The following is a 27,233-nucleotide window of genomic DNA, read 5'->3' as shown; positions in this document are numbered from 1 at the left end:
ATCTTTTGAGCTACAACTTATAACTATGCTTTTCCACTAGACCTGATAATGCTAATGAGGATGAGGATAGTGATGACAATTTTGCTTTCTTTCTTCTTCTTCTTCTTCTTCTTCTTCTTCTTCTTCTTCTTGTCATTATTATTGAAACTGATAGCTGACTTTTAATAATCTATTTTTGAATACAGTGAAAGTCATCACAGATTTAAAACTCATCACAATACTTCTCACTGTACGTAATTAAGTCTCTAGAGCAGGGGTAGGCAAATCCAGTCCTGGAGGGCCGGTGTCCTGCCGGTTTTTGTTTTCACCTCTTAGCTACCTGTTGATTTTCACTTTGAAAACAGGCGTGCATGCTCTTCAGCCAATCAGAGACTGTATTTAGTTGGTCGACAAGAAAAACAGCAGGACCATGGCCCTCCAGGACCAGATTTGCCCACCCCTGCTCTAGAGGGTGGACTATGCAAAGTTATAATCCACTTCAGTCCTTTATGATCACACATCTCTGTCACATTTCTGTCAAGTTTTATTAAGTTTTGATGTGTGAACCTGAATATTCCCCGATTTCATATGATGTTTTTTTAAATGTGATTTTCTACATCTGAGCCAGTGATCATTAAATCTGGTGGATCTCATAAACTGACCTGTACAACTTCAGGCTTCACATTCAGTGTCTATGGTATGGCTTGGATCAGACAGGCTCTTGGGAAAGGTCTGGGATGGATTGAGACTGACAGTTATAGCTTTGCTAACAGCTATTCTTAGTCTGTTAAGGGAAGATTCACCATCTCCAGAGATGACTCCAGCAGTAAACTGTATTTAAAGTTGAACAGTGTGAAGACATGGCTGTGTATTACCATGTCAGAGAGACACAGTGATAAAAAAGAGCAACAAAGCCATACAAAACCACTTCCTGTAAAACCACTGTAAATGAAAAAAAAGAAAGAAAAAACCCCAAACCGTGATGATGATGATGATGATCATCATCATAATGACATCGCTGGATTAAATTATGAGAAACCATTAGCAGACTCTAAACTCTGATCTCAGTGTTAACCACTGTATCTATTTAATCCTCTAGAGGACTGATTATGCAAAATTATACACATAAATTATACTCTTCTTCAGTTCTGTATAATTACATGTCTCTTTTCATCTCTGTCTATGTGTTTCTCTTATTTTGGCAGATGTAATGGGTTAGACACTGACTGAGTCTGAACCAGTGATCATTAAACCTGGTGGATCTCATAAACTGACCTGTACAGCCTCTGGGTTTAACTTTGGGGGCTATAGCATGCACTGAATCAGACAGGCTCCTGGAAAAGGACTGGAATGGGTATCATATATCAGATATGACAGCAGTAACATATATTACTCCAGTGGTGTTCAGGGAAGATACACCATCTCCAGAGACAATAGTAAAAATCAGCTCTATCTACAGATGAACAGCCTGAGGACTGAGGACACAGCTGTGTATTACTGTGAGACACTCTCAGTGAGAAAAAGAGATGCAGTGCTGTACAAAATCAGCAGCAGGAGTCTACCTACAAGAGATCGTCTATATTAGGAGAATTACTTCAGAAAAGTCATAACTAAAAGCGAATGAGAGACACAGAACAGTGAGCATTTGTTCCATTTCTAGTATCAGTATTGACAAGACCAGACTTGACCAGTCTCCTGATTCAGTGGAAAAAGCAGTTGAGTCTTCTGAGATTAAGAATATATTAACATTAAACTGTTTAAAAAACCGTTTCTCAGTTGACTTGTTTAAAACCCATTTCTCTCTTTCGCTCCTTTCAATAGCTATTATGATCATTCTAAATGGATGTAAAGCAGATGTATGAAGGTACAATAATTACAGTATACTTCATGTATATCTGTTTTAAACCACAAATTCTTGGGATCAGAGAATAAACTATGTAAAATAGTTACGCTTCAGTCTTTCAGTCAAGATTTAAGCCCATTGGTAATGGATAGACTGCACAATATTACTCAACATTATTCATGTTCACACTCTTCTTACTAAAAAAAAAAAAAACCCTCTACAATGGCACCAAACACAGTGTCTCTTCACTTTGGCCTTCATGAGCAGTGAGTGATGCCTTTCGTTTTCCTAATTGACAGGTATTGACTGTCAGACACCTACTCTGAAGCCGTAGTTAAAAGACCTGGAGAATCTCAAACTGTAACGAACAACCTCTGGATTCGCATTCAGTGAACTTTATTTAGCCTGGATCAGACAGCATCTTGTGAAAGGTCTGGAATAGATTGCATTGACAGGAACAGCTGATCATTTTCTATTCCCAGTCTGTTAAGGGAAGATTCACCATTTCCACAGATGACTCCAGTAGAAAGCTTGTGTGAAGACACTGCTGTGTATTAACTTGCAACAGAGTCACAGTAAGAGAGAAGAGTCACAAATCCATATAAAACAACTTCCCCATATATCTCAAACAAAACAGCTTGTGAGGTGCTCTTAAACACTGCAGAGGTAAAAAAAAAAGAAAAAAAAAAGTAAGTTTTAAACATGAACTCATCAGCAATTTATGTAAAATTACTTATGAAGATGTCACGCTGGTGGTGTGGTGCAGGACCCATGCACAAGACATGATGATGAAGGTGACAAAAAGGAGGACTTTAAATGCAAACTGAAAATGAAAGTACAAGTACAAAACCAGAACAAAAACCGATAACAAAAGGGTGCAACAAAACAGTGTGTTCAAAACACAAACAATGATAGACCAAGGACAAGGCAAACACAAGGGCTTAAATACAGAGGGAGAACTAAACAGGGCAAAACAGGATTGGTTCAAATTAACGAGGTTAATAATGAGACAAACAGGAACAGGTGAGGGGCGGAGACAGACACAGAAAAGGAGCACAAAGACAGAACAAAACAAGAGTCCAAAATGGAGGTGCAGGCTGTGACAGAAGAACAGAATCGTATTACTTTGATGAGAAAGTGACTAACTAAATGCAATACCATTTCCTCCTAAATCTTAGTGGTTGAAGGAGGCAGTATGGATCAGTAGAAACTTTCACCCTCCCCACAATACCACTTCTTATCCACAGGTGGGAACTCATTCTCTGTCAACACAGATGAGCTGCTGTTTTTTTCATTGGTAGGTCCTGTAGTTTCACATGTCCTATTTATGCCAGTTGACTGATCTCTGCTTATAACTATACTAGTTGAGAACCATACATCAATGCAGATCTGTTGAATTCTTAATCATATTCTTTATTAAATCAGCTGTAGTCTGAAAATGAGAATGTTCCTTCAGGCATCTGGAAAGTGCTGAATCAGCTCACACCAGCTCAGCATAAACAATGTTCCCTGTTTCTCTGTTACTGCTAATGGTCGTGGCCTTATCTGAACAGTCAGTGACCGTGTCTCCAGGTGAAGCCCACAAACTCACCTGTGCCTGTGAGTGGTCTTTATATGCACTGGATCCATCAGGCTCCTGGAAAAGGACTGGAATGGATCATTTACTATTTATCTGATTCTTACAAGAGCATAGTCCAGGCAGTGTAGGGTCGATTCACAGCATCCAAGGGCAGCTCTAATTTCTACCTTCATATGCACCAACTGAAGACTGAGGACACAGCAGTTTATTACTGTGCTAGAGATTCACTGTGATTAAACTCATAAAACCAGCTACACTGTGGGATGGGGCTTCATAGAAACATAAATACTATAAAAATAAAACAGGGTCATTTACAGAGTAGCCATTCTCTTTTGTTCCCCATTTCTTATGTTCACCAACGTTCACTTATGTCCACTAATTTATAATATTTGAGTATAACAGTAATCTACCATTTATTTAAACATGCTCTTTAATGCTATTGCTGATTAATACATAAAGTCATATAAAATTCATAAAATCATACCTTCCAGTCTGTCTCAGCATGTTGTAGTCAGATAAACCACTCTTATAGAAAGACTGGGAGCAGGTCAAATACTCCTGTATGAGAATGTTTTAGGTCTAGGAAGATGCATGTGCTTATGTATGAATAAAGTGAATCAAGTGAAGTTGTTGACCTGAAGAGGGCCATATCCATCTTCATGCGACACTACATGTTTTCAGTTGATGTCTGAAAGGTACATTTTATGAATATTTGGGCAGAATTTCAAACCATTCAAAATTTCTCATAGACATTAATCTGCCAGACCGTGTGGAAATAAGTTTGAAAAAAAAAAATCATCCTACTCCTTTGCTTAGAGAAGTAACTGCAATTACACAAATTCAAGGTTTCACATAATTCCAATCATGATGCTGTATTTGTTTCTGGGGGAAAAAAACAAAAAAAAAGTGTATCAAATATGTAATCAATTACAGGATTACAAGGAGAAAAAGATGAAGAAAGCATGGATGACACAACTCGTGTGATGTGACTCCCCTATGCAAATCCTCCCTATTTCCGTCTCATGTGACCAATTTCTATTTAAATCATTTTAACAGCCTCTGAGCTCTACTCGAGACATTCTCAAAGGTTGAGCTTCAAAATCAGTCATGTTCTCTGTGTCTCTAGTGCTGCTCTTGGCAGCCACATCCTGTGAGTCTCTTTGGTCTAATTACAGAAATTAAAACTGCAGAATCTTGTAGTCCATTTTACTGACAGTTTAGAGCATTTGACTGAATGTCTCATGTATTTGTAATAATTACTGAATCTCTTGCAGATGTCCACTCTGATGAGCTGATTCAGCCTGAATTTCAGACTGTCCATCCAGGTCAGCAAATGACCATCAACTGTAAGGTCTCATATTCAGTCACTGACTATGCTACAGCTACAGCTTGGATTCGACAACCAGCAGGAAAAGCTCTGGAGTTTATTGGAATTATTTCGGGTGATGGGAGCACATACTACAAAGAGTCTCTGAAAAACAAGTTCAGCATCTCAAGAGACACCAGCAGTAAAACAATAACATTACAAGGGAATAATCTGCAGACTGAAGACACAGCTGTGTATTACTGTGCCCGTTACACACATTATTTCCATCTGGTAGAGGGGCTGTACAAAAACTCACACACAGCCTCAAAACAATACTTTCATACAGTGTCGCACATTACATTGCTGCCAAACGATATTACTACATATAGGAATATGTGTTTTAACTGTATAACAAATGTGTATTTTTTCTGAACAGTTCCTATTTGGTAACACTTTATTTTAAGGTTCACATGTTAACCATTAACACATGACTAATAAATGCCTGTATTAGGTTTCTGTACCCTAAGATGAAATCCTGTAGGTGCCCCATGGCTGTATTTACAGATGAACAGCGTGAAGAGTGAAGACATGACTGTGTATTACCAGTGATAGAGGAGAGTCACAAAGCCATACAAAACAACTTCTTGTAGAACCACTGTAAACAAAAAAAGAACAAAACAAAACAAAACATGACGATGACGATGATGATGGCTTTAAATTATGAGAAAATAATCACAAACTCTACACTCTGGTCACAATACTTATAACTGTACCCATTTCAGTCTCTATAGAGTGAACTATACAAAGTAATAGTCCTCTTTAGTTCTTTATAATCTCATGTCTCTTTTCATCTCTGCACAGTATTTACAGGAGCAGCTCCTGTCAACTTAGCTATAGCGTCAAGATATTTTTATTTTGATTTTCATGTTGATGTTTGACTGATACAAGGCATCTCTAAAGAATTAATTTCATTTTGTTACATGAATGCTTTCCAATTTTATATAATTCTTTAATTTCTGTTCTGTTCACTTGACTATTATATTCTCTTTGTTTACAGATGTAATGGGTCAGACAATGTCTGAGTCTGAACCAGTGATGATTAATCCTGGTGGATCTCATAAACTGACCTGTACAGCCTCTGGGTGACTATAGCATGCACTGGATCAGACAGGCTTCTGGAAAAGGATTGGAATGGTTGTCAACAATTACAGGTGACAGTAGCAGCAAATTTTACTCCAGTGCTGTTGAGGGAAAGTTCACCATCTCCAGAGACAACAGTAAGAATCAGCTCTATCTACAGATGAACAGTCTGAAGACTGAAGACACAGCTGTGTATTACTGTGCCAGAGACTCATAGTGAGAGAAAGGGAGGCAGTTCTGTACAAAAACCTGATGGAGCCGTTGGCAGGAGTGTATGTGCATCATATACACAAGGAAAAATATTTCAAAATCATGCCAGTGGAAAATAAAGAAACATAGAGAATGTTTTTTTTGTTTGTTTTTTTTTTTTGTCTGTCTGTCTGCTTGTCTGTTTGTCTGTCTGGTCTGGTCTGTTTTTATCAATCATCATTTTCCTTTGTCATCAATAAAACAGACTGAACAAAGAAAAGAAATGTAATTATAAAAGGATATGTCAACAGTTAAACTGTTGCAGTAATAATTGTCCTGCTCAGACCAAACATTCAATGTACAAATCAGTACAATCAGTGCAGCCACATACTATATACTCAGTGCTATCAGCTAATAAAATGGATGTCTTTCAAAAGAAAATAGCAAATTAGTTACATTTACGCACTACAAATTTAAACACATCAAAATATATTCAAATTGCAAACACATACACTTTAATGAGAGCCAACTACTAACACAAGATATACAAAACACATCTCTACTCTGCGTATGTCAATCATTGGTAATACAGTCGAAAAAGATGTATTAAAATATGATAGGCTAAATGTACATTGTTTGAGGCATAGGACAGTGTGGATGTCCAAGAGAGTCACAGTAAGAGAAAGGAAGGACATGCTACGCAAAAACCAAAGGGAGTCAGGAAACACTGTCCACACATACTTACTGAGGATTAAGTTGGGGGTGCTGTCATATTTTGATTTGACTGTTGTGGCCTGTAAAGCCCTTTGAGACTGTAAACAGTGATATTGGGCTCTAAATAAATTTGAACTTGAACTTTGAACTTGAACTTACTCACACACACACACACACACACACACACACACACACACACACACACACACACACACACACACAAGTTATCCTACTACATCTTTGTTCTGCTCTCCATGTTCCCTTCGTCTTGTCATGCCAATGGTATGAGAAAATCTAGTTAATGGTTCACTGTGAATATTAGACTTAGTACTAATATCACTTTGTGTAAACATAACCTTATTTTGGAACGTGAACTCAGAGAAATAACAGATATTCTGAAAAACTCTATTTATAGCTCAGTGCTCTGAACACTGAACCTAGAAATTGTTCAGAATAACTCTTCATTAGCCGTACATATAATAAATAACAGCATTAAAGTAGCAGGTACAATAATACTCTTCGAATTCAGTACTTCTAGCTAACTAAGTTCCTGGATCACCACATTCAGTAACCTGGAAATAACTTATCATGTACTCAAAGAGCAGGAATATGAATGTACACGTTTAATACAACAATCAAATTCAAACAGTACAGAATGAATCTAATGTTGAAAAAATTGGAAGTCAGGAGGAATTTAGGCACATCCGCTATACACACACATACAACAGCATCTAAACTAGTGTAGTTAGTTTAAGTTTTTTTTTTTTTTTTTTTTAGTTTAAGAGTTTATTTCTCATATGTAGGTTAACACAGAGTCAACGGTACAATGAAATGTGTGAGACGAGAGAAACAGGTCAACTCAGCAATAAGAGCACACTAGTCGTAAGAATAAAAGTACAGCAGGGGATTTAAATAACTACTAACTACTAAACTACTAAGAAGAAGACAAACAACTAACGGTAGACAATGATAATATCCTCGTTACCTAAAGTATGTATGAATGAACAACTACGCGAGTATAAGGCATTACTCACGAAGAGGCACGCTTAACCAAAAGAACTATCTGAGTGATGTTCTAGTGGAGTTACTTACACACAAAAAGGGGTTGTGAGGAAGGGAGAGAAAAGGGATGAGGAAGAAGAAGAGCAGGCCCAGCCACGTTCAGGTATGAGAGACCGGAGTTACCGAGGTTGGCAGTGGGAGACCTTGAGTGAGACTTCGTGTCGGTGCCGGGAAAGTCTTTTAGATCTTCCGTAGCGGTGAGCCTGGGCCGATTCTTCGTGGAGACAAGCAGGTCAGAACAGACGGACTTACATTACGGCTGATACCTGGTCTTGGTCTGTCAAAACCTCACACTAATCACCAAAACTAATTGTGGGGCCTAATCACACTAATCACCAAAACTAATTGTGGGGTACATTGAGTGGTAAAATACGATCACAGGTATATATTTTGTTAAGTGAATGATGACCTCCTCTCTGCTTTTGCTGTATACGCTACCTTTTACTCAATAAACACAAAAAAACTACCTTAAGTCATCGTCGTGCCTGTTTATTATTTTCAACACTTTTAAAAAAACATTGATGCCCAACAATTTGGTGCCGTGACCCAGATGGAATAGAAGACTGTCGAACGTAAAGGTGCGGAGCGGAGACGGTTGACGAGTGACTCTTCGGACAGCACGGGGAAATTCCATGGACTGCAGCCATCGGGGATTGCCCTCCGAAGAGACAAAGCCAACGCCACAAGTGTGCGCGTGAGTCGTCCTCAGTTCTATCTCCATTAAGCTGTAAACTCATGTGTGGTTGGTCTCCTAGTAGTCAAAAAAAGTTAGACTATTAGCAGAAGTCGTGCACGCAGTTTACCATGAGTTGTACAGAGAAAGATACCGCACTGAAGGGAGGAGTATTGCCTCCAAATGTTGCATTGTCTGATGTTAAGGATGAACTGGTTAAGTGGTTTGATTCACATTTTTACTTAGCCGATACTGAGAAAGTAATATGTGCAAAGTATGGCATTAAACCTTGTAAGAATGATCAGTGGCATCCTGATGACATTAAAAGGGCATGGGGTAAAACACAACGCATGAAAGATGGCACAGACAAAACTAAATGGCTTTTGGTGGCTCTCTCTAAGCTCTCTCTAAGCTCTGCTAATGACACTCTCGCTGCTATAGGTGATGTCTCCTTTGCACTGCAGTCCCACCGTATGATGATATTGCAAAACCGTATGGCTCTAGATTATCTACTCTCTGCCCAGGGTGGTGTATGCTCAGTCGTAGGCCCAGAATGTTGTACTGACGTAGCCGACCCCTCTCAGAACTTATCACAAATTATGGGTGACATCTCTGACCTGAGCCTACGGGTTCAACGTGTTCAAGGTGATAACAGTGGTTGGTTCAGTGGCTTATTTGGGGGCCTCTGGCCTATGGCCCAGCAGGCACTGCACATTCTTACATTGGTGATAGGGGCAGCTCTGTTTGTGTACCTCATCCTGAGACTTATGTGTTGTGGTATCAAGGCTGTTACTACTCCGAGACAATTGCAGCCAAAACATCGGCGTGCTCAGAGGCCGTTAAAGCCTTTCTGAATGTGACGTTTCTTTCTACTGCATGATAAGCGGATTGATTTGTTAGACCGCCTTATTTCAGGATATAGATGGATAATGGCCTGATCACCCATTATACATGTATGTATTAATCATTAAGCTTCTCAATGATTAAGAGGGCGGAGATGTGGGGCCTAGCTGAATACTTTGACTGCCACCAGACCTCTCTGGTCTCTTAGTGACGTGTAGTGGTAAAATACGATCACAGGTATATATTTTGTTAAGTGAATGGAATGTGCAGACATACTTTTCATCTTGTGTTACACTTCTCTCACTCAAACACTGGTTTATCAACCAAGCTCTCACACACCCGCCCCACTGTTTTAGAGCGCTCTCATTATCTATGGGCGTCAAGGCCGAAGGCCCTTGGCTGCACGGATATCTGTGTGTGTGTGAGACCTTGTTGTCAGTCTTCCACCATCAAGACTCCGTCTGGGTGCCTCTCTGATGACCTCCTCTCTGCTTTTGCTGTATACGCTACCTTTTACTCAATAAACACAAAAAAACTACCTTAAGTCATCGTCGTGCCTGTTTATTATTTTCAACACTTTTAAAAAAACATTGATGCCCAACATAATATAAAAGTAATAGATTGGTACAGTGTGGTATAGTGTGGTGCAGTGTAGTGTAGTGTGGTACAGTAAGGTCCCGTGTGGTGTAGTGTGGTGTAGTGTGGTACAGTGTGGTGTAGTGTGGTGTAGTGTGGTGCAGTGTGGTACAGTGTGGTACAGTGTGGTGCAGTGTGGAACAGTGTGGTGTAGTGTGGTACAGTGTGGTGTAGTGTGGTACAGTGTGGTGCAGTGTGGTACAGTGTGGTGTAGTGTGGTATAGTGTGGTGTAGTGTGATACAGTGTGGTACAGTGTGGTGTAGTGTGGTACAGTGTGGTGCAGTGTGGAACAGTGTGGTGTAGTGTGGTACAGTGTGGTGTAGTGTGGTACAGTGTGGTGCAGTGTGGTACAGTGTGGTGTAGTGTGGTATAGTGTGGTGTAGTGTGGTACAGTGTGGTACAGTGTGGTGTAGTGTGGTACAGTGTGGTATAGTGTGGTGTAGTGTGGTACAGTGTGGTATAGTGTGGTACAGTGTGGTACAGTGTGGTGTAGTGTGGTGTAGTGGGGATGTAGTGTGGTACAGTGTGGTATAGTGTGGTGTAGAGTGGTGTAGTGTGGTGTGGTGTGGTACAGTGTGGTGTAGTGTGGTACAGTGTGGTATAGTGTGGTGTAATGTGGTACAGTGTGGTACAGTGTGGTATAGTGTGGTGTAATGTGGTACAGTGTGGTATAGTGTGGTATAGTGTGGTACAGTGTGGTATAGTGTGGTACAGTGTGGCAATTAGTAGGACCTGACAGAACAGACGGACTTACATTACAGCTGATACCTGGTCTTGGTGTGTCAAAACTTCACACTAATCACCAAAACTAATGTAAAAGTAATAGATTGGAAGCTGTGATATCATTTAAGCAGGCCTCTAAAAAGCCATTTCTCTCTCTCTCTCGCTCTCTCTCTTTCCTTTGTACATTAGCTGTTATGATTATTCTAAATGGATGTAAAGCAGATGTAGGAGGGTAGAGTGATTACAGTATACCTAATGTATATCTGTTTTAACCGAAAAGTTCTTAGGCTCAGAGAAGAAATCTAAAATAATCACGCCTCAGTCTTCCATAAAGCTTTTAGATTTAAACCATTGGTCATCAATAGACTGTACAGTATTATTCAACATTATTCATTCTCATTGTTTTTTACTAACTTAATAAACAAACAAACAAAGAAATAAACCCTACAATGGCACAAAAAACACAATCTCTTCACACTGGCCTTCATAAATAGTGAGTGACTCCTTTCTCTCATTTTCCTAATTCACAGATATTGACGGTCAGCCATTTATTCAGTCTTCAAGTTATGTGAAGGCCTTGAGAATCTCATTAACTGACCTGTACAGTCTCTGGATTCACATTCAGTGACCTTTACTTAGCCTGGATCAGACAGCCTCCTGGGAAAGGTCTGGAATAGACTGCATTGATAGGAACAGCTGAATGTTGCTATGCCACCTATAGCAACACCTACAACACCACCTATTCTCCACCTGTTAAAGGAAGATTTTCCATATCAAGAGATGACATTAGCAGTAAGCCGTAAGTACAGATGAACGCTGTGAAAACTAGCAGCAGATTCTCAGTGAGAGAGAAAAGCCACAAAACCCACTTCCCCATATACCTGAAACAAAGCAGTTTGTGTAGTGCTCTTAAACAGTGCAACAGTATATATGAACTCATCAGCAAAGTATACAAAAGGACCTATGAAAAACACAGGGTGTGTGTGTGTGTGTGTGTGTGTGACAGCGGACTGGTGGATATTTCTGTAGTACTCACAGGTTTACACACTGAATATCTTATACACGGCTTGATTGGACGCAGACAAGAAGCTAAACAAGCCATTCAGGAATCTCAACAATTTGAGGAAATACATGTAAAAAAAAAAAAAAGAGAGAAAAACGAGAGCAAAACTAATATCATCTCACCTACTTGCATCGAAATAGCTGAAATTAAAGGTCACAAGTTTAAAGTTTAACTTAATTCAGATGATGCCATAATTGATTTTTTTTCTTTCTTTTTTCTTTCAATTAATTTAAGTGGACAAAATACATAATATATGACATGGAGAAAAACGAGGAAGACATTTGTGAAAACTCTTCACTAGTCAATGAAAATCTTCATGAGTTAAATCTTAATGGCACTCCTCTATGCAAATTCTCCCTCTTTCTGTCTCATGTGACCAATTTCTATTTAAATCATTTAAACAGCCTCTGAGCTCCACAGGAGATACTCTCAAGTTGAGCTTCTAAACCAATCATGTTCTCTGTGTCTCTAGTGCTGCTACTGGCAGCCACACCCTGAGAGTTTCTTTGCTCTAATAACAGAAATTGCAGTTGTGGTATCTTGTAGTCCATTTTATTGACAGTTCAGAGTATTTGACTGATTGTCTCCACTCTTATGAGTTGATTCAACTTGACTTTCAGACTGTTCGTCCAGGTCGACAAATGACCATCAACTGCAAGGTCTCATGTCTGCTGCCGCTTGGATTCAACAACCAGCGGGAAAGCTCTGGAGTTTATTGGAATTATGTGGAGTTCATTGGAGTTTTCTGGAGTGGTGGGAGCTTAGACTACAAAGAGTCTGAAAAACAAGTTCAGCATCTCAAGAGATACCAGCAGTAACACAATAACATTACGAGGGAATAACCTCCAGACTGAAGACAGAGCTGTGTATTACTGTGCCACAAACACAAAGTAATATGAACTGGCAGCTATCCAATGCAAACTCATCTATGTAGGCATTTGTAAAAAGCACAACCGTAAGCCAATACATATTCATATATACCCTCCAAAAACTGTAGTCTTCCTGCTCAACTATGAAAAAAGAAACAAAGACAGAAAGAAAAAGGAAAGAAAGAAAAGAAAGAGAGGAAGAATTATTGATATCAGAAATTAAATGAAAAGCATCTTGTTGTTGTAATATATTTCTTTCTTTTTTTTTTTTTTTACAGAAACTCTGATCTCATAGTTCAACCACATAAGTAAACACCAGAGATACCTTTTCCTCAATATTTTATTGGATTTTCCAAAGATAAAAACAACCAGCATAAAGTAAAATAATAAAACTAATGTAGAGGTGATAACAGACAGCACTACCTTAACATATCATAGGTCAGTGCAGACAGAGCCCATCAAAGGAACTTATTTCACTTCAAGACTGTGCTCAGTTGCTCCATTGGTATAACCTTAAATATCTCCTCATGCCATTGGTTTACAGTAAGAGGCCTTGGCTTGATCCACTGAAAGTGTAGCTTATCAGAAATTAAATGAATTGTATCACTTCGTCATAGCATATATAAACATGTTCAATATTTTTTCCAAAACTGTTTTCAGAGTAAACATAGAAACTAGAGACACATTTTTTATATATTTCCAATAAACCACAATGGTATTCTTTCACAGTCACAAGGCTGGCCCTGGTGGGCTTTGAACCCGGGTTGCCAGGGCAGAAGACGAACCACCAATAAACGCACCACCCAGGATTAGAGCAAACCCTGTTGCAGAGTCAGACACGCGAGAGAAGGTAGATCTGAAAAAGGGTTTTAATGGAACACAAAATCTGCAAAGTCCAGAAAAAAGAAAGCAGCTCAATCCAAAAGAAAAACAGAAAAGAGATCAATTAGGAAAAAACTTAGGCAAAAAGGCCTTTTCAAAAAACAAGCAAAACAAGTCAAAAAGTGAAAACAGGCACCATCCAAAAAGGCAAACAAAAACTTGTCTCCACAAAGCAAAACACTACACAGTCCAACAAAAAACAAGAACTCAGAAATCTTACGTGAACCAGGACTCAAGAACACAGGGAAAATGGCTCAAAGACTAAGCAACAGGTGAACAAAAGACCATGGTTTAAATCAGGGGTGGGCAAATCCAGTCCTGGAGGGCTGGTGTCCTGCCGGTTTTTGTTTTCACCTCTTAGCTATCTGTTGATTTTCACTTTGAAAACAGGCGTGCATGCTCTTCAGCCAACCAGAGACTGTATTTAGTTGGTCGACATGAAAAACAGCAGGACCATGGCCCTCCAGGACTGGATTTGCCCACCCCTGGTTTAAATAGACAAACAAGACAAGACACAGGTCATACACATACATCAATAATGAACAGGGAAATTGAACATGTGACAGGGACAAAACAAAAGACTGAGGACCCCTATGGCCAAAAAAGGAAAGACACCCCACAGTCATTTCAGTGACCATGTTAGTGACTAATTAAACTTAAACACACTTTTTTCTTCTGTTATCTTATCAGTTCTGTTGAGCTCACACCGTAAAATGCTGACAAGTAATCTTCAGATATTTATATGTCTCAGTAAGTCATCTGTATATCATTCCAGATTTGAACTCTGTGCTATGTATTAATAAGTCATCAGCAGTCACACAGACTCAAATCCTTCTCAAATTCTAGAGCTGAAGACCAGACCCAGTGACTAAACTTCAACACAGACTGTGTTCCTGGTTCTGTGGTCATAGTATATGAATTATGCAACATAGCTTCAATGTAGAATCACCACAGCCACCACTGTTTTCAATGTAAGAAAATCAGTCAGCTAGTAATGTTTCCTCCTGTGTCCACTACCTATTGGGAGAGCTGAGACTCTAAATGGCTAACCCAAGAGGGCAAAACAGGTTTGAAAGGTGGGAATGGCACAACCCTAATTCATTTAAGAGGGGAGTCAGATGTCATTTACAAAAATTATTGGGTCCCTGTGTATTCCTAGCCCCTTGTCTTGAGCTCCTACAAGCTCCTATAAGCATGTGGTGCTGACCCAACCTTACTGTAGAACGAAGATAAAACTGTCCTTCATACCCAGGTCATCCCTGTTTTAGTACTGCTAACCATTAATCAGTGCACAACTTTTTATTTTGTTTTTTAAGATAACCAGCCAGTTTTCTTATCAGTAAGTTAACTAATCCATGTCACATACAATCTGGAACTATGAGAATGTTCTATATCATAAATCTTTTATGCTGTAAACATACTACATAATATACTTTAAAACATTTAATGGGCCATTGAATCTGCTTACTCTTGACTCCTCTGTACTGTAAATACCTTTATTCTATGCACTGGCCAGAGGAGGGTGGGTCCCCCAGTTGTCGAGTCTTGGTTCCTCTCAAAGTTTATTCCTTACGCTCACTGGGGGTTTACACTGTGATCTCTGTAAAGCTGCTTTGAGACAAATTTTAATTGTGAAATACAAATAAACCTGAACGTTAATTTGAACTAGTGCTCAATATCTGATGCGCCCATACAGAAAAGTAATGATTTTCAATGTAAGAAAATCAGTCAGTCAGTGGCGTGTCCTCCTGCATATTTGTTACCCCACAGCTTACAGAGATTTGCAGTCTCACTCACACATGCCTTGTCTTTTATGGCTCCCCAAATCCCTCATTCCAGGCTGAAAAATACATAAGAAAATGCTCCGCAAGTGGTCAGCTGTTCGTGGTCAAAACGTATTATATATTTAAAAAAAAAAGAAATACATTTTTCTGCTGTTGTCATATGGTTCTCAAATGGGATGAATCGTTGATCTCATTTGTAGGCCCCTGTCAGTCCAGACACTCAAACTGCTGACCGCAGACCTCACAAGGAAAATATATTGTTTGAAAAAAGTGGCCATAGAAGAGATATTATATTTCATCTGACGTTACTGGTTGTGGGGAACAATACAATGCCACTGTAACTGTGAAAAACAAAATTAAACATTCAAAATCAGACATTAGTCAGTTGTCTGTGACTGTCTGAACAAATAATCAATGACTATGGAGTCTGCAGCAATATGCAAAAAAGATCATGAAAAATAAGCATTAATATGAAATATGGCAGCATCCTTCTGAATCTGAAAAATTAGCAAGTTCTTTTAGTTAATACAAGGCTGGTGTCAAATTAATCAACCTCACCAGGATCCTTAAAGCCACGTGACCCTCAGTGGTGAAGTGGATGAGAGGCACTGCTCTAAACAAATTCACTGTCTCACATCTTCATATTCAAACCATGTCTGAATGTATGTGAGCAGAGAAAGACCAGCCCCAAACACATCTGTCTCCTCTTAGACCATGTTCTCCTCCTCTCTGCTACTGCTGCTGCTGCTGCTGCTGCTGCTGCTGGCAGCTGTAAACAGTGAGTACAAGTGAATTCATCTGTATTTTAAAAGTGCAGAGGGAATGTGAAGTAAATTATTTATATTTGACCATGTTTGTGCTCTGACAGGTATTCACTGTGTTGAGCTGAACCAGCCTGATTCTATGGTTGTGAAGCCTGGTCAGTCCACGACTTTGTCCTGTAAGGTCTCTGGATATTCACTGACTGATAGAAACCACTGTACTGACTGGATACAACAGCCTGCGGGAAAAGCACTGGAATGGATCGGAGCAATATGTAGTGATGGTAATACATATTACAGTGAACAACTGAAGAACAAGTTTCAGGTCTCCAGAGATACCTCAAGCAGTACAGTGTCTCTGCAAGGACAAAGCCTGCAGACTGAGGACACAGCTGTGTATTATTGTGCTCGAGAGTCACAGTGATACAAATCAGAGGACATCCTGTACAAAAACTCCATCACTGTCAAACAGTCCTGTGGAGAACTGTAGAGAATTACACAGCAGATATTCTGTTAAAATGATGTATAAAAATGTGCATCCCAAAAGGTACATAGTTGCAACTGCCACAGATACAAGGCGAGACACACATGTACAGTAAATAGTGACCTACATTAAAAGATTAAGAGGTCACTGAAGAGTGAAAATACAGCTCTGTATTTCTGTAGCAGAGATAATAGACAGTGTGGAGTTAAGAACATGAATTAATTGTCCTATACGTATCTAGATATATGGGCTACGATATGATTTCGGTGCGATTTGATGCAATGTGATGCCATACTATGCAATTTGATACAGTTCTTAACATTTGTTTAATGTAGACATTAATTTTCCATTTCAAATTAAAATAATCCAGTTCTATAAAAGTGGCCCTGCTTACATTCAAATACATATATTTCATAAAAACCAGGGAATCCCAAGTATTTTTTTTTTACTGTTTCAGAATTCCATTGTCTTTATTACTTTTCCAGTAGACACAGACAAAAAAAACTTACTGTATGAACAAACATTTTAAGTCCGAGGTGGCTAAGTTGTGGCTGGACAAAGTGTTTAATATCCGTATCTTTGTATTGCGTGCTCTTGCCTCTGCTAGCTGCACATCCACAGATCCCTCTTTGCCCACATGGGTTTCACCATGCCGTCTCACAAGGTGAGTTGTAAGATTTGTCATACTACCACAGTACTTAATCGGTGTTCTACAGACCTTACAAATGGCCAGACTTTTGAACAATTTTCCTTCTTTCATATAAAACACAGATGTCTTCCAAACTTTAGATTTTAGATTTGATGATGTTCTGTAAACCGTATCAGCGCTGTCAGACGTGTTCTTGTTTAACCTTGCATGCAAAGCTAACGTTACTCTTGTAAAAGGGAAAAGGTCAATTTAGTAGCGAATGAGAGGCTCACTCACTCACTATCTAAACCGCTTATCCTGATTAGGGTTGCGGGGGGTGAGAGGGCAAAAGGTGGGGAAACACCCTGGACAGGTCGCCAGTCCATCGCAGGACAGACACACAGACAAACACACTCACACACACATTCATACCTAAGGGCAATTTAGTGTCTCCAGTTCACCTAACCTGCATGTCTTTGGACTGTGGGAGGAAACCCATGCAGACACGGGGAGAACATGCAAATTCCACACAGAAAGGACCCAGCTGGGAACCGAACCTGAAACCTTCTTGCTGTGAAGCAACAGCGCTACCCACTGCGCCACCGTGCTCCCCCCTGAATGAGAGGCGGTCATTATTATTTTGAAAGTAACATGACTTGTAACGTTAGATCAGGGAGTGTTCCACAGCAGCTAAATACTAGAATTAGCAGCAACCCAGCTGGCACGTGACCAACCTTCAACGTTGAAATGTGGTTGGAATAATGTCAGTTGTTGTTTCAATGTTGAAAAAACGTTAAAACGTTAAAACATTTGGACGTTGAAAGATCGACATAATGTCTTCAACAACAAGCAAAAGAAAATTGTAACAGCTGCTTTCCCTCATATTTATTCAGGAAAGTGCCATAATATCTTTTTCCAGGGAATCTCATTTGATTACATTCAAGTTTTACTATTGACTTATTTAGATTTGTTTATTTTTGTGTTTACAGTATAGGGATAGTAGTATTGCAAGTTATGCACAACAAGTTGCATTACATATAACAATTGCATTGAAAACATAACATGTATAGTAAATTCCTGATTCAGACAGTATTGTCATGTTGATCCAATTGCAAACTAGGTTATAATATTGTAGCGTTGGAGAGTGGTCGTTGGCCCCGCCCCTTTTGCGCTGCTGGGCAAGTTTCACTGTTTGTTTGTTGTTAGACAACGTGTTTGAGGTAGATGTGTGTTGAGAGATGATTACTGGTGTTTTTGGGATATCTGTTTCTATGTTTTAAGTTTTTATGTCACCAGCTGGGTTTTATGTGCCAGCTGGGTGTCCAGTGTTAGGTTGTTCTGACACCATCTTTTTTTCTCCTCATAGAAAAAAGGAAAAAAAATATTAACACAATGGTCAGAGATAAAGGAACATAAATGATTGGATTTTTATGCCCTACAAACCTGTGGAGCACAAACCTTTGAAATGGTAAATGTGGTAAATGTTAAGTATTTTAATTATTATAGATAAATATACAGTCTCTTTATGGTTAGGGCATTATTACAGTGGTGAATGAAACAGTTTGATCTCAAATTCTGGCTTAAAATGGACATTATCAAAGAGAAAAGTCTTTTACTTTCAGATCAAAATATACCAAAATAGCAAAAATTGAGCAGACACTTTTATACTTTTTTGGCACTATTAAATAGTCCTCTTTGCAGAATTCCACACGTTATTAGAACACAAGATACAGTCTAAAATTCCCAAATGATGATTAAATAAATTTATGAACGTTAGAATTACTTACAGATGTTACTTGAACAATGACTGTAGGTAGGATGAAACATGTAAACTTTGTCTGATACGTAAATGACAGAGTAATACAGTGACAATACATTTTTGCCTGAGAACATTGGCTTCTTCAGTTATTAACGGTTATTGCATCTACGTAACAGGTAGATTAAACTGCTCCCCTTAGTGGCGGATTTCCAGTAAATTTAGGCGGTGTCCAAGATGGTATACTAGTGTACTGCATACTGGCCCAATATACACTGTGTACTGCGCACTACTCCCCACCCTTGTATACAGTATGGTCAGAGGTGGACAAAGTAAACAACTCCATTACTTGAGTCAAAGTATAGATATTCCTGGTCAAATATTACTCCAATACAAGTAAAAGTTGTTCAGTTCAATTTTTACTTGAGTTAAAGTACTGGAGTACTTGCTTTTAAAAATACTCAAGTATTCAAAAGTACATTTTCTTTTTAATGTCATCGCATTGTTGTATTGTTGCAACAAAGTATTTACAGAGTCTAATGACTCTGAAACAACCTACTGAATGCACTGACTTGCTTGTAGAACCTGTAGAATAAAAAGCTTGTGGAATATGCTACAAAGCCTATAGAAACACAGTTGAACCAAATGCTCCCTCTATAAAAGACTGTGTATAGCTTCAGTTAAACAGGCACTAGGTTAACTCAGATTGGCCTTAAAAGGATAAACACGTCATAATGTTGTAGGCTAGGTTAATTTTACTTCTACTACATAGCATTGTCTGAAATGTGAAACAGCTGGATGACCATCGTCACCGCTTGATTCCCGCCCCCCTCGTCTTAGTGGGGCCGGGTCCTACATAAATCCGCTGACCTTATTACTGTGTTTACCTGACAAGATTAAAACATATATTTCTGAAAGGATTTTGTCAGTAACGTTAACTGGGCATTTTCGCTATCTAACTATTAGTATGCATCAGCAGTGGATTCACACAGGACCTGGTGTTAGGCCCAAAATGGTTTTCAAGTCAACTGGTTTCCGTATGTGTTCACACACTGTGTTAACAGCAGAAGTTGTGGTCTGCCTCTGTCACCAGATTCGTCACACATTCAAAAACATATAAATCACAATTTTCAAGTCACATCTCATATCTACTGTGGCAAATGATTTTAAGTGTTAGGCGAACACAGCGCACAAATGCATACGGGAAGCAATTAGCTTGGAAACCAGTTGATTTAAAAAATCTCAGACATGATCTTAAGATATGGCCATGGCTGCTCTGGTGAGGAACCTTTATCTTTATCATCTTATCTTCCATTGTAGTAGCCATCAGTAAAACCGCCAAGTTCAGTTGTTAAAAAAAATGCAGCACGCACTTGACTGACAGCATTGTTGCAGTTTACTGTGATTGGTTTTTCTGCTGTGACGAGCACAATATGGCCTATCGCATTTTAGAAAAGAAAATTCGTCCGCTGACTTCAAAGCTATGCGTTAAAGTAACGAGTAACGAGAACCTTCATAGAAATGTAGCGGAGTGAAAAGTACAATATTTGTATTTCAAATGTAGTGGAGTAAAAGTCATAAGTTTCCAAAAAAAAAAATAACACTCAAGTAAAGTACAGATACTCGAAAAATGTACTTAAGTACAGTACTCAAGTAAATGTACTTCGTTACTGTCCACCCCTGAGTATGGTATGCAATTATGAGAACTTTCGTGTAGTGTTCTACACGTTTGCTGTTGGTTGGGCTATTTGTTCTGTTAAAAACGAACAACACACCTATAACAAATACCTATCAAAAGTAGTCCTATTAGAAAGCGTATGAAGACTTATTACACCAAAATATGCAACTGATACATTATTTATATTCGGATCTGCTGCTGTCCCTATACACCTTGTTTTTTTTTTGTTTTTGTTTTTTTGACAGTAGGAAATCACAGCGATGCATCATGGGATGCAGTACCTGACGAAGAGAGCTTCAGCTGTATACTGCAAATTTTTGCCAGAGTAGTGCATCATCCGGGTAACTGTCGTGTACTGCAAAGTTTTTATTTTTCATGTACTGCATACTACTGACTACATTTACGTCAAGATCAGTATATGAGTAGTATATGGTATGCCATTTCAGACACAGCATTAGTCTAGGACAGAACAGTATACTTATATGTTAACTGAATTTGTTCCAAATACAAGCAAACTCATTAAAGAAAAAATACTGGTCACAATTGCTGTTTTATCTGACATCACTTTTTGTCACTTTTATGCATCTAGAGTGCAAACAATGTAAACCATTCCAACCTTTATAATTACATATAGAATCTGTTCATCCATGTAAACCATTCTATCCTTCATAGTCACACACCAGACCCGATAATGGGTATGTTATTATTGTTAATAATAATAATGATGGTGATGATGATGATGATGATGATGATGATAAAAGAGATGTACCAAACGTAACTTTTTGAATCATAAGGAAATCATCACAGATTTCAAACTTTGATCACAGTGTTACTCATTGTATCTATTTATACTCTACTTCGGTCCTTTATACCCACATCTATTTTCACCTCTGTCAGTTTTGAATTAGTTTTGATGAACCTGAATACTTCTCAGTTTCATATAATGCTTTCAAATTTATTTTTTTAATAGATTTTATTTATTTATTTATTTATTTATTTATTTATTCATTTATTTATTCATTCATTTATTTATTTTTTACCTCAATTAACTGTTGTATTCACTTTGTTTTCAGATGCACTAGGTCAGACACTGACCGAGTCTGAAGCAGTGATCATTAAACCTGGTGGATCTCATAAACTGACCTGTACAGCCTCTGAGTATGACGTTAGTGACTATGGCATAAACTGGATCAGACAGGCTCCTGGGAAAGAACTGGAATTGTTGTTATTTATCAGTTCAGGCAATGTTTATTTATATATCCTTCCAACAATACTGGACTAATATGTAACTGTGACAGTGCTTACATATATTACTCCAGTGTTGTTGAAGGACAGTTCACAATTCCAGAGACAACAGTAAGAATCAGCTCTATCTACAGATGAACAGTCTGAAGACTGAAGACACAGCTGTGTATTACTGTGCCAGAGACTCACAGTGAGAGAAAGGGATGCAGTGCTGTACAATAAACTGATGGAGCCATTGGCAGAAGTGTAAGTATAAAATCATCAGTAGAAAAAATAAAAAAATAAATACATAAATAATAAATGTATATATATACATACATACACACATATATATACATACACACACACACACACACACACACACACACACACATATATATATATATATATATATATATATATATATGTGTGTGTGTGTGTGTGTGTGTGTGTGTGTGTATATATAATGCATGTCACTGGAAAAGTGTTTAATGACTGCCATGCTGAACACAGAACAGAGAAAAAAAAAAACAACTGTGATGATCAAAGAAATATTTACAGTAAATACAGTCCAGTTTCTTAAGTTAAAACTCAAAATAATATCAACACATGTCTACTTAAAAATGTACATTCACAGATGCTTAGAACTCATTTCTTTTGCAAATATAAACATATCATTTTTTGTCAGTATCATTGTTTCAAGAAGGAGCTGGGTGCATGTGCAATGTTGGAAGTTGCTGGGCTGAGAAACTAAAAGGAATGCTAAATTTGGATTAATTTTATGTCATGGAATGACTAATATTCAGTGAATGCAGTGAATACATTTTTCCAGTAGCCAATCACTGTCATTATTTTCATCCTGACAATCTATTTAAGTAAATCCTGTCCAGAACGCTAAGAGTCACATTCAGTCCTCATTTACATACAGTGTCTTTCAGATACTTATAGAGCTAACAAGTTTTCACACTGCTGTAGTTTGACATTTCTCAGTAAAAATGGATGATCTATAATATGGAATGTTCCTGGCTTTCAGTTCAACTGGGAAATACATTTTCATGAATAATATCTGAGACATAAAACTCCCAGAGGACTTGGTATTTTTCCTCTCACTTTTCCAGGTGTTTGTGGACAGTCACTGACCTCATCTGAGTCTGTGGTGAAGAATCCTGGACAGTCTGTCACTCTGTCCTGTACTGTGTCTGGATTCTCTTTGAGCAGCTATTACATGCACTGGATCCGTCAGAAACCAGGGAAAGGACTGGAGTGGGTTGGATTCATTCGTAACAACCCCTCTGACTTTCTTACCATGTAGAAGTTACACTAAAGGTTCGGCGAAAATACACTGTATCTGTTTTGAAGTTGTAAGGATAATTACAAACGCCAGTCAGTCAATTTATATTCTCCCGAACAAACTGTATTGTGCAAACTGGTGAACAAGCTATAACGAAAAAAAAAAAAAAAAAACAAGCACAAAACCAAATAACCTCATACAAACAATACCAAAAACAGCACAATCAAATACTACCAAACAAACAACAAACAATGTATACATCCCCTTCCCCAGTTTTTCCAAAAAACAGAAAGTCCAGAAGGCCAAGACCAAAACAAAACAAAAACGATTAACCAAAAAGAGTCCTTAGGAAAAAAAAAAAAAAAAAGAAAAAAAAAAAAAAAAAAATATATATATATATATATATATATATATATATATATATATATATATATATATATATATAAAAGCAAAAATAACCAGCTTGGTCTCACCGGCTCATGCAAGCTTAACTTCCCAAGTTTCCCCAAGAGTCTGAAGAGTAATCTTTAATTTTTGGGTTCCTCTTGATCTTGGATTTTGGATCAGGTATGCCGCCCGTCGAGTTGATCTTATAGGGTACAGTTTGTGGATTTGAGATATCGTGCTTTACTCCCAAACACACCAAACACTGTTCTCCCCTCCTCACACTGCCATTTTTCCTCCTAAGGCCTCTCTCCTCTCCCTCCTCAGGCCAACCTGGATATATTTCTGCTGCCCTTCCTGTTCCCAGAAGCTCCGCCCCTTGCATTGCCAGCAAGGTTGTTGAAGGCACCGTTGCATTACAATAAAATCAAAAGACAATGCATTTTTGGTCCCCTGTATAAAATGTGGCTTTGACAACAAGAACATACAGTTTCAATATATATACTAGCCCCCAGAAAAAGGCTTAAAATTGCGAGGCTTTTAGCTTTAAACCCTTTCTTTACAATGAGGTGCTACATATTTATTTCATTTTAAAACACATTTCATGTGGCAGTGTCACACATAACAGCAGTACTGCTATGGCATTTGCCCAGTCTCTCCAGGGTCAGTTGTCCATCACCAAAGACACCAGCAAAAACATTCGGCATTTAGAGGTGGAAAGCCTAAACGCTGAAGACACAACTATTTATTACTGTGCCAGAGACTGTCACACAAAGAGCTACAGTGCTGAACAAAAATCAGTGAGACTTTTGCATGTCTCAGTGCGAAATACTGACATGGGAAGGGACTGAACTGGAAATATTTTCTGTGTGAAAACCTAATGAACAAAACAAACAGAAATATGACAGTATAACAAAAAAGTGGCTTGGGTTAGCTGTGATCCCCTTCTGACCTGAGTGCTATGCAAGTAGCTGATTTAAGTTATGACTAATTGTTGGGAGTCTACCTGTAGGTGGCACCATGGTATGTAAAGATATACGCACACATGAGGGTCGACCAGAACAGGCAAGAGGGAGTATGATGTATTTATGAAAGTAAATGTTTGGAGCTGGAAACAATTCATTGTCTAAGATCATTTCATTACTTCTAGTTTATATGTTTCTTCACCAGTTGGCCATGTGCTGTTGTGTTTGTCAGCAATCAGTGTAAACAGGTGGCCACTGTCTATAGTGTTGATCATCCTTTCCTGTGGTCTCCTATCAAATCCATAGATCATTGATGAATTATGACTCAAACAGAGACTTATGTCATGTTCAGGGCTGGTAACAGTTTAGTGTCTCTGATCATTTTACTGCTGATGTTTCCTCTGATTTACCCATCACAGTCCATCTTCTGGTGGGACATTCTATTCCACAGACATAGAGATAACACCCTATAAAAACAGGCTTTTCATAAATATTCATGATGTCACATGACACACTCAAACACAGTTAAACAACCAACTATCATCTTGCAGTTATTCAGTTACTGAGGAAAAGATCCAAAGAGCATTATGTAGTTACTTACCCACTTAGTCTACCCCAACCCCACCCCTCCATTTTCATGAGTTCTGCAATAAGTGAATAATTGTTTTTGGTTTTATGAATTGTGCATTTAGTATTTACAGTGTGTCATGGTGTGACTGAATATGTTTCACTCTTTGAGCACATTTTACATCATTAAACTGCAGTTTGCATCATTAAACTTTTGCCATCATTATTATTTTACTTTTGACTGCCCATAATACCTAATATTTTCTGAAGAATATTTGTTTCCTAAAACACAATTTGGCAGTATGTTTGATATACTAGTTGTGGAAATAAGATAAATAAAACTGGATATTAGGAATATTCCTGAATATTAGGAAATATGCCTGAATATTAGGAATATTTTAATATTAACCTGTTTAATCATAGATTTTTCACAGTTACGCTCGGTTTCCCTACAACGAAACACCTCGCAAATTTCACACTGTGAAATTGCACACTGGGGGCGTGGTCGCGACAACAGAAAGCAAGTCACCTAGCTCAAGATTGCTTAAATGATGGTATACAGTGCTCTACTTGCCCCAACCAAAGCCGCTGAGAGAGTTTTCATGCTACATGTAGCATTTAGTCTCTGCTATTTTGGTCAGAATTTTTTCGGTACTCTCACCTCTCTAGAAAATGTCATGTACCAAACACATCATACGCTGAACTGATTGGTTCTCGGCTCTCATTTGCATAAAGTTGAAAATTCACCATTTCTATTTCGCATGCTTCTGCGAATTCGCACCGATTTCGCAACAGCAGTGCGTATTTCGCACCCATTCAACCTCAATGAGAGCGATGCGAAACTCATAGCTGTGGAAACGCACCGTTAGGTGAGTCTATGAATTTACTTCTTGAACAGCCCCGTTATACTTGCATGCCTTTTCTAAGATTTTTTGGACTTTATTCTCTTTCACAGCTGTGACCGGTCGGATTAAATGGCAAAATACTCTGATCGCCAGAAGTACTGATGTGGATTGGAAGTTCTGTTATCATTTATGAGAGCTCTCAGAAGCCATTTCTCTTTCTCTCTCTCTCTCTCTCTCTTTATCCTTTCTACTGTAGCTGTTAAGGTCTCTGTTACGTCACCAGTGTAGTATGGTGTGTAGGGGTATGTAGAGCGGACGTAGCATAAGGGAACCCACCACTTGTGCTGGTTTGGGACGGCGTAATGGGTGGAGGAAAGACACGGACACGGGGAATCAATGTGTAAAGGGTGCGCGATATATTGGGGACATTTACAGAGCGATACAAGTATATTTACAAATTTACAAACACACACACAAAAACACACGAAGTTGAGAGAGGACGACAGGCGGTGCCAAAGGAAAGAAACTAGTAAAACAAAAACCACCCTACATGTCTACACCAAAACACACACTGAACTACAAAACAAAAAGGTGGCAGAGCCAAAGGAAGCCTCACTGCACTAGCTATCTAATAACGAAACATACAAGAGTGGCACCCGCCTCTAACCTAACTCTATACAGAGTGTACACTACCGTGGGGATCCCCTACCTTACCTGTCCTTCTCCCCGCGATAACCACATCACCAAAGCCGATGCGCAATCCACAAACAAAGTCAATAAATGAAAATTCAAAGTCGTACACAGAATGGCAAATTTGTAATACTAGAGAAAACTATAAAAAGCACAGAAAGAAAGCGAGATCGAAATCTGAAAACGCAGCACATCCAGCTTCTTTAAATGTTGGCGCTCTGCGTCCGGTTTGCCAAGCCAAAAGGGGCACTCCATTCCTGGTTGGCCAGGCTGGCAGGTGGAGGCTGGACGCAACATCAGGCCAGATGGAACTGACAGCCTTTCACGCCACAGCTGGGTACCTAGGGAGAGAGAGAGAGAGACGCAGATGAAACAAGACACACAAATAAAACGCACAGTGCGCGCACGTAACAGTCTCTCTAAATGGATCTAAAGTAATTACAGTAAAACTTCATGTATACCTGTTTACACCCATGAATTCTTGGGTTCAGAGAATGAACTACATAAAATAGTTACTTTGGTCTTTCATAAAAAACTCTTTTAAGATTTAAGCCATTGGTCCCTGATAGACAGCACAATACTATTCAACATTATTCTCACTATTCTCACTAAAGAAAGAAAGAAAGAAAGAAAGAAAGAAAGAAAGAAAGAAATTCTACAATGGCAACAAACAT

General features: G+C 38.6%; 2 gene segments (V, D, J or C); both read left to right on the top strand.

Annotated features, from left to right (window-relative positions):
* Nucleotides 1–16,000: 16,000 nt before the first annotated feature.
* Nucleotides 16,001–16,471, top strand: LOC115818162 (Ig heavy chain V region 5A-like). The segment is given in 2 exon segments: nucleotides 16,001–16,064; nucleotides 16,155–16,471. Coding segments are annotated over 2 exon segments (381 nt in total).
* A 4,813-nt stretch (nucleotides 16,472–21,284) lies between these two features.
* LOC115819442 (immunoglobulin heavy variable 3-72-like) lies at nucleotides 21,285–23,129 on the top strand. The segment is given in 3 exon segments: nucleotides 21,285–21,288; nucleotides 21,667–21,834; nucleotides 22,936–23,129. Coding segments are annotated over 3 exon segments (366 nt in total).
* The last annotated feature ends 4,104 nt before the right edge of the window (nucleotides 23,130–27,233 follow it).

The sequence above is a fragment of the Chanos chanos genome, chromosome 8, assembly GCF_902362185.1.
Source record: "Chanos chanos chromosome 8, fChaCha1.1, whole genome shotgun sequence".
In the NCBI taxonomy this organism is placed as follows: Eukaryota; Metazoa; Chordata; class Actinopteri; order Gonorynchiformes; family Chanidae; genus Chanos; species Chanos chanos.
This window is presented reverse-complemented; position numbering and strand designations above follow the sequence as displayed.